This window comes from Saccoglossus kowalevskii, chromosome 7, assembly GCF_978046115.1.
Source record: "Saccoglossus kowalevskii chromosome 7, keSacKowa6.1, whole genome shotgun sequence".
In the NCBI taxonomy this organism is placed as follows: Eukaryota; Metazoa; Hemichordata; class Enteropneusta; family Harrimaniidae; genus Saccoglossus; species Saccoglossus kowalevskii.
This window is the reverse complement of record NC_140647.1, coordinates 27460052-27474539: the sequence shown is the minus strand read 5'-3', so window position 1 is coordinate 27474539 and position 14488 is coordinate 27460052. Positions and strand designations below refer to the sequence as shown.

General features: G+C 33.0%; 1 protein-coding gene across 1 annotated transcript; it reads left to right on the top strand.

The window, feature by feature from the left end:
• The first annotated feature begins 431 nt into the window (after nt 1–431).
• Nucleotides 432–10550, top strand: LOC100378640 (uncharacterized). The gene is made up of 5 exons (XM_002741383.4): nt 432–594; nt 6331–6365; nt 8335–8418; nt 9363–9579; nt 9898–10550. The coding sequence occupies exons 1-5, from the start codon at nt 541–543 to the stop codon at nt 10063–10065; spliced, it is 558 nt and encodes a 185-aa protein (XP_002741429.1). The 5' UTR covers nt 432–540; the 3' UTR covers nt 10066–10550.
• Nucleotides 10551–14488: the final 3938 nt, after the last annotated feature.

Below are 14488 nucleotides of genomic sequence, written 5' to 3'. Positions count from 1 at the left end.
CTTCGACAGAGGAATATTGCTTCCGAATACCCTTACTTAATCGAAATTGCCTATCATCAAATGTGGACAGCACATTATTAAGCATGGAAATGTCCCCGAAATACTTTCGCGTTTGTCGAATCCCACGCGATGTTTGACGCGACTACGACGCTATGACCTTTGTTTGTCCTGTTTTTAAGTTCGATTTCACGCATAACGCGTGATTCTCGCAGTGAACGGAAAATGGTCTATTGAATTCACATCAACAACGAATACATGATCCACAGAATTAACCAATACACCGTGAACAGTTGTGATTGTTTGACGAATTGAAATGAAGTGAATGAAGTTAATAGTTACTTTTTAGTTGTCCTGTTTTACTGAAATATCAACGTTCGACAATTCCCGGAAGCTTCCGTCAGTCTCCGTGAAACGTCATATGTTTTGTCGTGACGTCATAGAGTTTACGCGAGTAGTCAACAGCAGGCTGCATTATTACGAAGATTCTTCTGTTGATGCTCGTAATTCTGTAAATAATTGTCGTTTACAACATTTATCGCCATGTCGTACTTAACTAACCTATTGATTTCGTTGTTGTCGCTTCTAATTTCCGAGGTAAGGTTAACATTTGTATTTCCGTGGCCTTGTAAATGTGTGAATTTAGCGTGAGCATCGTAAACTAGTTACTGTAGTCGATCACAATAACCTGCCAATTATGGTGTCTGTGCATATTGAATGTAAAAACCTACAACGACGGACTCGTGTCACAGCGTGAGACGCAAACAGTGTAGTTGTCATTTGAGACGGCAGTAGCGAGTCATCTAGCACCCATCGTTTAGTCTGTGTATGCGAAAACAAACAACCTAGATGAGCGGCAGTGGTATTGTAAATTCCGTTGGTTAGTAGTAAATTATCGGACAAGGCCAATCTGTCTTTCCATCAATTTCAAACAATCAACACCACTGCTTAACACATTCCCTTTATTAAATCGTTATAGAAATTGATACTGGATATTTAAGGTCATGTAATAGTAGTAGTGCAAAAACATGGCAGCGTGCGTACACTTTTATTTTGTTTATTTTGTCTTGCATTGCTATGTCCAGGAAGGAACTTCTTAATAGTAATAAGTCAAGGCAAGATGTCGTCTCCAAAAACGTGCATCTCGTCATTTTTTCAAACTTAGATATTTCAAAATAGATCATGAGGTCCTAATTAGCATAAATTGTTTGTCATCTCGGGACAACGTCAAAAGATCGATGTAAGATTTAAAAAAAAATCTTCATTTTGTTTCGGGATCCAGCTAACAGATTAGATCTTTATTATGAACTAATTAAAATCAGTTTTGTTAGATAGAAACTTTTCATAGCCAACCCAACCCCAAACTTTATCGGATCTTTTGATAATAGGCCTATGTATCTCTAATAAGGTTCATGGTATAATTAATCGAAAATTGGGTCAGGGGTTGGAATTTATAGTAAGGTCTGCCCTCCTGTCCCTGACCAGCTGATTTTAACTGGAACTGATAAAATGTTCAAATTGCCTATCCCCCGTGAACAGTTTTTACTAACTGACCGAATTGGGTAGTCCCAACTTTCTAATTTACAGAAAAATACTTTCTGATTTTTTGTCTTGCCCGTAATATCAATACGAAGGGCAAAATATATTGGGGAGGGAGAATGTCTGCCAGCGCTGTGGTTGTTGTTAATATTAGTAAGTGGTTAATATTAGTAATGTGTGAGTGGTAACGTAATTATCCAATTATAAGTAATTATTATCCAAATAATATAAAACTTTCTTATATTGTTCATGATGAGTATAAAATCTTGTCCTAGTTCAATAGGTGATTTTCCGTTCAACTGCGAGATGCATGAAAGACGCGCGCCGAACGGTCTGCCACAAAAATCGAACGATTTGATTTGAATTTCTTTATACATACATGTACATCGACTGGCCGACAGAGAAATATTGCGTTCGAATACCCTTACTTAATCTAAATTGTCTATCATCAAATGTGTAAAGCACATTATTAAGCATGGAAATGCCCCTAAAATATTTTTGCGTTTGCGGAATCCCATGGGATGTTTGACGCCACTACAATGCTACGACCTTTGTTTGTCCTGTTTTTACGTTCGATTTCATGCTTAAAGCGTGATTCTCACAGTGAACGGAAAATGGTCAATTAGCTTACGTCTCATACATAAATATCACAAGATAAATTTCGTTAAATTGTGCTTCAAATCTGTTGTTTTGTTTCACTGTGTGTGTAAATGCATACATGACTGGTTAAAGAGCTGATCTACATTCAATTCTTTCAGTAGTCCGGAAAGGAATAGGCATCTGTCTGACTTCAAAATTGTGAATGCCTGTCTTGTAACCAATATGACTGCCAATAAATTTTTAAATCCTTTGGGAATACAATATCAATATCAACAAATTGGTGGAAACTGAATACAGTACAATTTGCTAGGGGGAATTTCTGATTGATACACATTTACTAAAAATATATACACAAATCAATAATACATGTATATATTTATGAATAGTCTTAATAGAAGAGATATTCTTCAATCCCTGACGCTGTATTCACAGAGTCATCTTATGTCACTGTTCACAAATAAAAAACGTTTTTTTTTTCGTTTTTTTGATCAAAATCTAGAGGCAATGAGAAAATATTTTCATTTAGTCCATAATTATCGAAAAACAGTTGTTGAAAATACATAAATATAAGCAAAATGTTTTTCTGAAATTTTTGTGGGAAAATGGTGCTCAAAGTGTCAATGAGATTTACATTCTATTTGACATATCGTATTTGACATAGTTCACTTGACGCATGGAGCCGGAAACAACCACTGGTGGTGCTGTATACAATCGAGATCTATTAATGCGTGCCGTAGCTCATTTAGATTTGAGTGTAAACCTCAGAAGGCAGTTGTTAAATTTGGTGACCAGTTTAGAATGATAGAAAGCATTTACAATCTTCAAATAACCGCAATAGACAGAGTTAGGGTCAAGACCGAATATACGTGATTCCGGCGTTTCATACTAAATGATTCGGGCTCTTTTTCCGTATTCCACAACGTATGCGTCATCACAGTGGGATCAATTGAAGTTTATGTTCCATGCAAAGTAACATTCAGCACCGTCATTGAGGTTTCACCACACTGATGGTGCTGAATGTTGTTTTCGTAATCGAAGCCCACACATAAGCAACACTACCAGATATATATACAACAGCTAACAAACCACATCAACCCAGCGACAGCTGACGGTTTGTACAAACTCCCACCGTGATGTTACTATCTGATTGGTTCATTTCATCACATTAATTTCAATTTTTTTTTATTTTTAATTTAATATTGAAAGAATAATATCATCAACTTCTTCCTAAAAGGTACTTGCCCCAACTGCTTTGATAATTTCTGGTATGTTAGGTGCCTTTGGCAGACCTATATTTGATCTGTTTATTTATTTATTTAGAGTTTTCTCTATTTAGAATTTCTTACTTTAAGCAACTATTTTGTCATTTGGTTAAATTTTATTAAGTTAATTTACTGCCAATAATACCTAGCATTGTATCTTCGCAGTTTTGTTCATTTCATGATTTGTTTGTTTGTCCTCGATGTAATAGAGGTAAAAAAACATATGAGTGACAACATCTGTTACAAGATACAAAAAAAGAGCAAGGTACCCAGACTTTAACTATGTTATGAAATGAGGATGAGCAGAGATAAAAATCATGTTTCAAAACTATATGGCGTAATTTATCTTGCTAGTTAAAATTATCAGTTGGGACAGTTTTTATTTTTATTATGCGACTTTTTCAACTACTGTGATTATTAATGTAAGCAACAATTACTATTCCAATATTTATTCGTTCTAAACATTTTATTTATTTTATTTTTTTTTTACCAGAATAATAAATGTATTTTCTGAATGATACAATAAAACGATTTTATTCAATATCTTTAAATATGTTTCATGTAACAATAGATCCTTGATGTGTATACCCAGTCAGTTTTTCACCATATTTTTTTTTTATGTTTACAAACTACAATTTTCTGAAATACAAATAAATGAATATTTCAATTTGCAGTCAATAATATTTCACACAATGTCTGTAAATTATGTTTTCAAAAAAATGTATGACAATGAAACGTATTTTATTTTACAAGGAGTAAGTCTGAAAAATAATTGCCTCGTATTTGAAAAATAATACTAGGTGATTTGCCAATGGATTTCCTAATAATATATGTTAAAATTAAATAAACCATAAAAAAATTCTTTTGGCTTCAGTACTCGCTCAGACTGTGTGTGATATGTGTACAAGCTGCACTAGCCAGGGGCAAAACAGAAAAATATAGCCATACAAAAAAAAATCTAAAAAAATGTATTTATTTACAAACACTAGCAGTCAACTAATTTGGCCAGCTATGCTTGATGTTTTTTACCACGTGTTCCAGATATTAAATTTTGGACAGGAGTGTCTAGAATGCGCTTATTCCCCTATGCAAATCAAATGCTAATTTTTTTCACCATCAACAGCAGTGAATGAGTTGTATATGAGGTAACCAATCCCAAATTCTGCACTCAGAATTATTCATCTACATTTCAAGCACAATTCTATATAGAAATGAAAGACACAATCAACAAATGTAATAATCCTTGACAATTGACCTTTTTAGCTGTAGACTTTGTCCAGCGGAGCTTATCATATAAGTGATTGTCCGTCGTCCGTATCAATGTTTTACTTTTTCAACTTCTTCTTGAAAACTACAAACCTGAATGCTTTGATACTTTGTGTATACGTACCTTGGGTAGACCTCTCTCACATTTGTTCATTTCATGATCATATCTTCAATTCTCTAATTTTGGTGAATATTTTTGGTAAAAAGTGATATTTTTGACTTCTTGTTAAGTCCAATTGCTTTGATATTACATATAAGTACTACATGTGGACCTCTCCCAGATTTGTTCATTTTTGTAATGATATCTTTAATTCTCTAATTTTGGTGAATATTTTTGTCATTTTTGGTAAAAAGTGATATTTTCGACTTCTTGTTAAAAACCACCATCATTTATGGTGAAAAATGATATTTTTGAATTCTTGTTGAAAACAGCAAGTCCCATTGCATTGATACTATGCATATTGTTCATTTTCTAATGATATCTTCTGTTCTTTAATTGAAATGTGCATTGCTAACAGCGGAGCTATCTTAGAGCCGACAGGTTGCTTGTTTATTTTAAGAATGTTTTACTAATTAAAAAGGTGGTGACTTTTGCATGTTGAGTCAATTATAAATAGTCTCAAGCCACGCTGGTATTTTTTTGATGGCATCAGTCACAACATTCTAATGAAAATACATTATTAATAACTTGCTAAAATAATTCTCTTAAAATAAACAGTACCAGTATATACATTGTATCATTTGCTACTGAATATGTATGTCTGTTAAGACTATCATTTAATATTCACAAACTCACTATAATATGATTTTTCCGTCATCACAGCTTGTTCTCTATCAACAAGATCTATTGCTATGGATTTTATTAGCCAGCAAATTGGTTTCTACTATTAAATTATTTTAAAAAAAACGCATTTAATGACCAATTTATAGATGCATCTTGTTGAATATTAAGTGATTAATTTTGATTAACAACAAAATTAATTGCTATTGCATATTTATCATTCTTTCTATTTCAAAGCATTCCCAGTTTTTAGACTCAAGGTTTCTTTTCCCCTCTCGTTTATAAAATAAGGGTACACAGAAACAATCAGGGTAAATTATGTACTGCAGTTGCTAAATTTATATAATTGGAAGTGATTTTCAAAATTGCGAGTTTTTCTGTACTCTTTCATTGATATCATGAGGGTGCAAAATCAAAATTGAAGAAATATTCTCAGAAGCACATGTCCAGTAAAACCGTTACTACATATATTACATCTCATAAACTGTAATATTAAGACTTGCTTCCAGACAGAATGACCACACCCTCATTCTGGTTAACAAAGCAGAAAATGACACCATATGTGATGCCATATTTCCTGATCCAAAAATGTTTTGTATACTTATTTCTCTTATCCACGGCTGTTTAATATGTGTAGTCATCAGTTGAAATAATCAAAACAATCAATGGGGCTTTATTTGTTTTTTTAATTAATTTACTTAATAATTAGCTGGCCCAAATGATTGAATTAATTAATCATTTATAGTTTAAAAATTGCACTTTCGCCATTAGACAATACAATATTAATCTGATGTGTATGACATACTTGATGTGCAACTACCGGTAACATAACAAAATGTTGCAGCATACATTAAGGTAATGACCCAATTCTGTTCATCTTTGTAGGTATTTGCTGAAGAATGTGCTGGATATGAACATAGGTAGGTATTCTTTTTTTTTCTTTCATTATAAATATTCAATCACAAACTGTGATACATGTATCCGGTATTATAGTGGTCAGGGACAACACTGTCTGTTGTCAGTGACAGCTGAATGTCTGTGTTATGGCCGGCTTTCCATACTCAATATCTTTATAGTGTATAGTATTAGTTTCCCTGGATCTGACATTTAATACTGGCAATCTGAAATAGCATTGCCAGATGTATGTAATGGTTGCCATGACAGTGCATGTCATCATACAATGAACAGTGTATAAATAGAGAAAATTATATTAAAATGGCCATGAGCGATATTATATCGATGACATGATTTATATGTCAGCGTTGCTGATATAAATTGTATGTGTGAAGCTTTCAATAACGTGGACATTATTGTCTATAATTGACTCCCATGAGTCTTTACCGTTACCCTGTGTGTGTGTATTTACGTATGTATATCTCTTGGTTGCAATGATTTCTCAAGAGCCAATCATTGCATTTCAATGAAACTTAGTTCATAGATGCCCAGGAACAATAAACAATGGGTTGAAATATGTACATATTATATATAATATAACCTACTATTTATATAATTTGCATATTAATAATTAGCCAATTTCAGCCATCAGAAATGTATTCCCTATTTTGCATAAATTACGGTAGCCAATTTTTAGTTTTTCCACAAACATCTGCAGTGACACTAATTAAATTGCAATGAACCTTAATACAATAATGCTGTAGGATGATGCAAATACATGTACCTTGTTAGTTTATTGTTGAAATCAGTGAATATTAATTATGTAATTTGCATAAATTAGACAACTTCCAGATATCTCAAAAACAAATTTAAATGGAATTAGGTACATGTACATGTATATGGGTGGTCTGGGATACCCCACAGATGTAATATATACATGTATGCATATTAATGACCAAATTAACATAATTAACCAATTTTCAGCTGTTCCACAGCAATCCCAAACTTTAATTTTGTGGATCACAAATTCTTAGACCTTGTGCATTCAAAGGCTTCTCGTTTAATGAGCCAGTCTTATTTTTTTCAATTAATATAAATACTTGCTTTATTTATTTCATGCTTCTAAAGCCCACAGCTCACAGTTCATCATCAATATAGATCTTGTACTTAAAATTGATTGAGGGCAAATATAACCATTGTAGTACTAGTAGATGTTTTTATATTATCCTCATGTGGAGATGAACTCCATTCTTGACTTGAAATGCTTAGTATTTGGGACATAAGGGTCTTCTTTTTGCACATATGAAGAAATCATTGTTAAGGACTCTTGAAAAGCCTCTCAAGTCAGTTTAAAGATGAATTTTAATTAGGGTATTGCCAAAATAGCATAAAGCAGGCCAGACAATACTTACTGCAGCCCACTCTGATACTGTCATGGCTGTGCCTTGTAAACACTTATTTGAAAGTATTCTTAATTTGAGCACTACCACTGGAATAAAGCTATAGTGTTGCCAATTTTGTAAAATTGATGTTGACGTCATTGAAAAAAATTTAACCTTTTCACCACCAGTTTCCTGTTCATCACAAATTCACAAAATAGTCGTGTTCATAGTCTGCTCTTCAGTCAGAAGATTGGGATGAAAATAGGCAATTTTTTTTCAGTTAAAACTGAAAATTGATTAAAATTTTGCCTGTTGGCTTCAAAATTAGGGTTCATTTCCAGAAGAAAAAAGTGCAGGAAAAATTGGGCTAGAAAGTCGTGGTGAAACGATTAAAGGGCAGGGGTCATCACACAGTATGCTTTTGATTTCATTTTAATTATGTATTTTGCATACGTCGCATTGAACCATATCGAACACAATGTGACAAGCACTGCATTTTAAAATTTAAACAATAAACATAGCAAACAATATTTGAGATTCAATTACTGTTTCATGTTGTTATTTCAGTCTGTCAATTTATTTATTTCTGTTTTTTTGTTGTTTTGTTTTTCAGTTGTAGCCCACCAGAGTATTGTTGCAATTATACTTGTTGTAGGGCCTACAATCACTATAGTTTCTGGAGCATGTGGTACTTCTGGTTAGTATAATTCATAATTCTCTCTTTTTCTCCTTCTTTCATTTCTGCTTTCCAGTTGTGAGTATCCGCAATATTGCTGTCTTCACTTCTGCTGTAATAAATACCATAATGCTCCAAGTATTTGGAACATCTGGTACTTTTGGTGTGTACATGCTTTCTACTTTCTACTATTTTCACTTTGATTTTACTACTGTATTTTCCCGGTCATAAGCCCCTTTTTGGGTATAAGCTCATCCCTATATTTTTAGATATTTAATAAATTGAGGGCATCTTTGGTTATAGGCCGAGGGTGTTTTTATCGGGCATCAACAATGGATTAACATTTACTAAAATATTAATGTAAAAAGTGTGTTTCATTGCATAAAAATCATGATTGGTACAGTAGTTCTAGAACCCTTTGGTTTGTGCTTTTACAAAAGAAACTGACATAAATTTGACAGTGCATGGTGAACAATGCAACATGCTTCTCACTTTCTGTTCTGTAATTACTCACGATGTTGCAATACTGAAGTAATCCATATTTCTTTTGAAACATCAAAAACATGAAACCAGGTCATTGGACATCAGTGTTTATTGAGACTATCATGGAGTGGGTGTAAATAGGTAAACTATGCTTCAACATGACCTGTTGATGGATGTTTGATACTTCGTCCACACTCAAGAAAAGTTCAAGAATTGCGAATCACCATTACATTACTCTGACTCTATAACCTTTGTTTGTCCTGGTTTTAAATTTGATTTCATGCATCCAATCTTCTTTGAACTTAACTTATTAAGCAGTTCTGATGATAACAACAACACATGCTTAAAACACTAAGTCTAATGGGTGTTGACTCCCTCGCTTTAACGTCTATGACACTTTCCAATTTATTACACTCAAACTTATATCTGGTATCTATCAACAAAGACAAGGTTGAACTTTTTGCTGTATTGTTTTTATTTAGGTGTATTGTAGTTTTTATTCTGATGGCATGTTTTGGTGGTTGTGGATATTATCGGCGACGTCATGTGTTATTACAACGACACAATGGAAGACCAACTACACTTATAATAGCTGGCACGACAGTTTCCACGCATGATATGTATGCCACATCAGCGCCACCAGTACCAGTACCAGCACAACCAATGGGGGCTTTTCCTGCACCACCACCGTACAGTGAGGTAAGTCACAGTCCATACATGCATCACCACTACCGTCAATACCAATACAACCAATGCAAGTGGGGAATTTGAGCGCTGCTGTATACTGATGTCAATTCACTGTCACCTTCTGGCCATCCAAATTGATCATTATCATTATAAAGATCATTATTGGTGACTTTATGAGTGGGGGAGTATGTATGTTAGTGAAATTAGTTTGTTTTATGTAAGGTAGGAATGACTAACGATTTGTATATTTAGAAATGTGCTCAGAACAGTTAATGGAATACATCTGTTGTCTGTGAATAATATTAAAATATATTGTGTTTGATTTATCAGGTGACATCCAAACCAAACATGTATCCAAAAGCTGTTGCTATGCCACCCTATGCATGCACTATGCAAGTACCCCCGCCATATGAAGCAGCGATACAACAAGACGCTACAGGAACTTCTTTACAGACATCAAATTCTCAGAACACCAATCCGTCCACAGCAGTCTCATAAAAAGTCCTACTTGTTCAGTCATCAGTACACTTTTAAAATTACACTGTAAATGGCACCATAAATGACATTTTAAAGTTGTAGGACATTTCTAGATATGTGATTGTGCTTATATTGGCATGTTATCAATTCTGAACAAGTATCTCAATTTTTATAAATATTTTACTTTTAATACTTTAACACGTATGTATATAGTCGTCCCAAGATGCGACTTGGGACAAGTTTGAGTTTTGCTAATCTGTAATCGTATCTTTTGCATGTTTAAAATATGAAAGAAAAACTAAAACTAAAAAAAAATGCAAAAGTTAGTTGTGTATGTATCTTATATTTCAAGGAAATGTAATTGCTAAGATATTTTTAATTTATTACCCCTGTATTTTTTTTGTGAGCATGAAGAATGAATGAATGAACTTGGATTACGTTGTATGTAATGTATGTTGTTGTTTTTTTGTTCACAACTAATAAATGTAATTTTTGTAATACTTCAATATTATATTGCTCTGTATTAATTGACTAATTGTGTAGTGGAGAGTAAATTGAACTCCAAGGATCTTTATACCTTCATTTTAGTGATAAAACAATGTATATGAACAATATTAGTTACTAATATTTGCAGCTTGCGTAAAAATTTAATTAGATTTATTTGACATATACCAATGAAATGTTATATGTAATTTAATCAACAACAAAATGGCGAAAGATGCTCTGAAGTCCACTGATTCAATTAACCGCAAGAGTAGATTTTATCTTGGTGTGTTATTTGTCTCTTGGATGCTGCAAACACTGCCACTTATTCATCTTAACCATTGTCTTTATCATTGTAAACTTTTCTCTCATTTCATGCTTGTCTTTTACTTTGTCTGCTTGTTTAAAACTATCAAATGATGAGATTTGGTCCAAAATCAGCTTTGATTTTAAAGTCTTTATCAATAATTATATTGCTAAAAAGTAACAGAAATTTCTAACAATCATACAAAGAAAATGATTTGCAGGAGAAAGTCTTTTTGTCTGTTATTAATATCATATGAAACTATAATTAAGTGAATAATTTTCTTGTTTCTAATTACTGTTTGTTCCTAAAGTTGGAAAATGGTTGATGCTGCTGGAACAATATAGTAGAAGTTATTTCGTAATGTTTTGGTCTATTTTTACTGAGCTAAAATGAAATTTACAGAACTGTTGGTAAAACAGTTTTTTTTTTTAAATACAATAAATCAAAACCCATTGGTGTGGGCCTTTGAATAAACATGACAAAATTGTGCAACAGTTAGCTGATTGTCGGAAAGGGCTTGTTGAGTATATTTTTGTAATGCTCAGTGAGGCTGAAACATGATTTTTCTTTAATATGTATTGGACTTGTGAGAACATGTGTAAAGAAACATTCAAAAATATTGTACATTTGTAAGGCTAAAAAGCAAATCAAATTCCTGGCCAATCGCATGCTTAACTGTGTGTGTATCATGGTTTGAATTTATTTTTGAATAAACAAAACTAAAAAATCCATTTTTAAAATAAATATGAATTGACCACCCCTTTTTTTGTGCCTAATGTAACTATTTATAGTACATTGGATTGGTCATTCAAAACTAGAGTATTTACTCTATTAGAAGTGCATATAAGCCCAAAATTGTATTGGCTGTATACTGAATCATTAAAAAATTACTTATTTTGATCATAAAACATCTTTATATATGCTTGAGAGCTTCTAATAGAGAAAATACATAAATTTGTAATGGAACAAATTATATGGTATATCAAATGAATTCTTTATTGCATTTCTAATGAAATATTGAATGTATTTCTAATAAAAGAAGTACTGTAACAATACGTGGGATACATTTCTTACACTTCTCTCATGGAATGTTTTTTCACGCATGTATGAAGGACTGTGCCGTTTGTTAAAATGGGTTGCTTTTCACTGAAAATTTCATAGATTAAGGCACCTATTTTATTTTAGGAAAAACTAACAAGCAGCCTCTCGGCTGAGATAGCTCCGCTGTTAGCAATGCACATTTCTATTAAAGAACAGAAAGTATCATTAAAAAATGAACAATATGTATAGTATCAAAGCAATTGGACTTGAGGTTTTTAACAAGAAGTCGAAAATATCACTTTTTACCAAAAATTACAAAAATATTCACCAAAATTAGAGAATTGAAGATATCATCATGAAATGTACAAATCTGAGAGAGGTCTACCCAAGGTACATATGCACCAAGTATCAAAGCATTCAGGCTTGTAGTTTTCAAGAAGAAGTTGAAAAAGTAAAACATTGACACGGACGACGACGGACAATCACTCATATGATAAGCTCCGCTAGACAAAGTCGACAGCGGAGCTAAAAAAAGTAGGTTTTGTTGGGCCAAATTTTGACATGTACGAGGTATACGTCTAAAATAAAATTTGTCATAAACAAAATGGCCATTATGTACATCGACTAACATGTGCCTGAAATCTATATGTGAAGGGAATTGGTCCAGGGGTCTCTGAGATACAGCTCTGAATGCACAACCACATGCACAGAGAGCTACACTATAAGTCCAGTTTCAGCCCTATCAAGGTACACTAGAGAATTGACAAAGGCTTAAATGTTAGCTAGCCATGATTTCAGGGCCTGAGTGACCGTGATAGACTATGTGTGGTGGCCAATGCATGTGTATGTACAGCCACAACTGGAAGCTAGTGGAATAAATATTGCGAGGGGGGGGCAGTCTACAAGGTTACTGAGTCAGCTTGAAAGGCAGCCGAGTTACATGTATCAGTGAACATCTTCGGACCATGCTGCAAATAGAGCCTTTAAAGACTTGAGCTATTGGATTTCCCATGGAGGTTCTGGGGAAAAAGCTGGTCAGAAAGGTCATGTCACTGTCAAATGTTATACATTGAATTATTCATGAGCAAATTACAAAGCATACAGTAAATTGCATTTATGTACATTCAGTGATGTGCACTGCCATAGCAACGAATTGCTGACTCTTTCAATTTCATAGTTTTCGAAACAATCACCCTCACAGCAAATTCTTAGTATATAAAAACTACTGAACTACGGTGAAAATAGCGATAAATGTATAATTTGTCTTTGCACAGTCAGCTGGCGTACAAGTGATAATAAAATAAGTATGATTAGATTAATTTAATAATATTTACTATTTTTCCACACAAAAACCACAAATTAGGCTCAATTTTGCTCAAACAGATCGTTTGGCTGTGAAAGTTTTTCCCTGATTTGTACCCCCCCTCCCTCATTATAGTTGGTAAATTAATCGCATTTTAATATTTTATTGTCACTTGTATGCCAGCTGACTATGTTTCTATGTTAGACATTATCCAAATAAGTGATAGTAGTTGGCTAGTGGCAATATAAAACATACAATTTGCGCATGACTTGACGGTCAAAATAGCTCAGCTCAGCTGTCTGAGAACATCATTGTGGAAGCTAAGTTGAGAACAAATTGTTCATACAAATAATGTACACCTTGAATATTATCAATCAGGTTGGTAGTGTTCAAGAAGAAGCTGAATATAGCATTTTGTTACCAAAAATATTCACCAATCAAAGAAAGCTTAGAAAAAACTTCCGTGTGCTGAAGGTATTGGAGGCATAAAGTTATTAGAGCAAATACAGCATTTAAAAATATAACAGCAAGCAATGATCTGGGGGGTTCGAAGTAGCTATGGTATAACAATTATAAATATTTAATGAAATAATAATTTTTAATCTGAAACTAATCAGGTCTGTGAATAGTCATGGAGCATATATGTACTAAGTCAAAATGTTAAGATTAGTACTAGAAACATCAGCAGAAAAGCTAAAAATTGACTAATTATAAAGATTAGGTAATTAATATGCATGAATATTAATCCAATACTTATCAGGTCTGTGCATTGTCCTATGACATTTATGTAACTAGTTTCATTGTAATGTGATGATTAGTACTTGAGATATCAGTGAAAAAGCCAAAACATTTACTAATCAATATGCAAATAAGATAATTATTATGTACAGATTTTTAACCAAAGCTAATCAGGTCTGTGAAGTCATAGAGCATCTATGTACCAAGTTTTATTGAAATGTAATAATTAGTACTTGAAATATCAGTGGAAAGACCAACAAATTTACTAATTATGAAACTTAACAGATCTCTTCATTGTAATATGATGATTAGTACTTGAGATATCAGTAGAAAAGTGACAAATCATTATGCAAATTAGTAATTAATATGCATGGATTTCAACCTAAAACTAATTAGGTCTACGCATTGTCCCAGAGCATTTACCAAGTTTCATCAAAATTCAATGAGTGGTTCTTTAGATATCAGTGGAACAGTCATGGAACAGCTAAAAATTAGCTAATTATCATGCAAATTAGGTAATTAATAAACTGCAAAGACTCCCATTGTGTACTTCCATCAATCAATCAATAAAA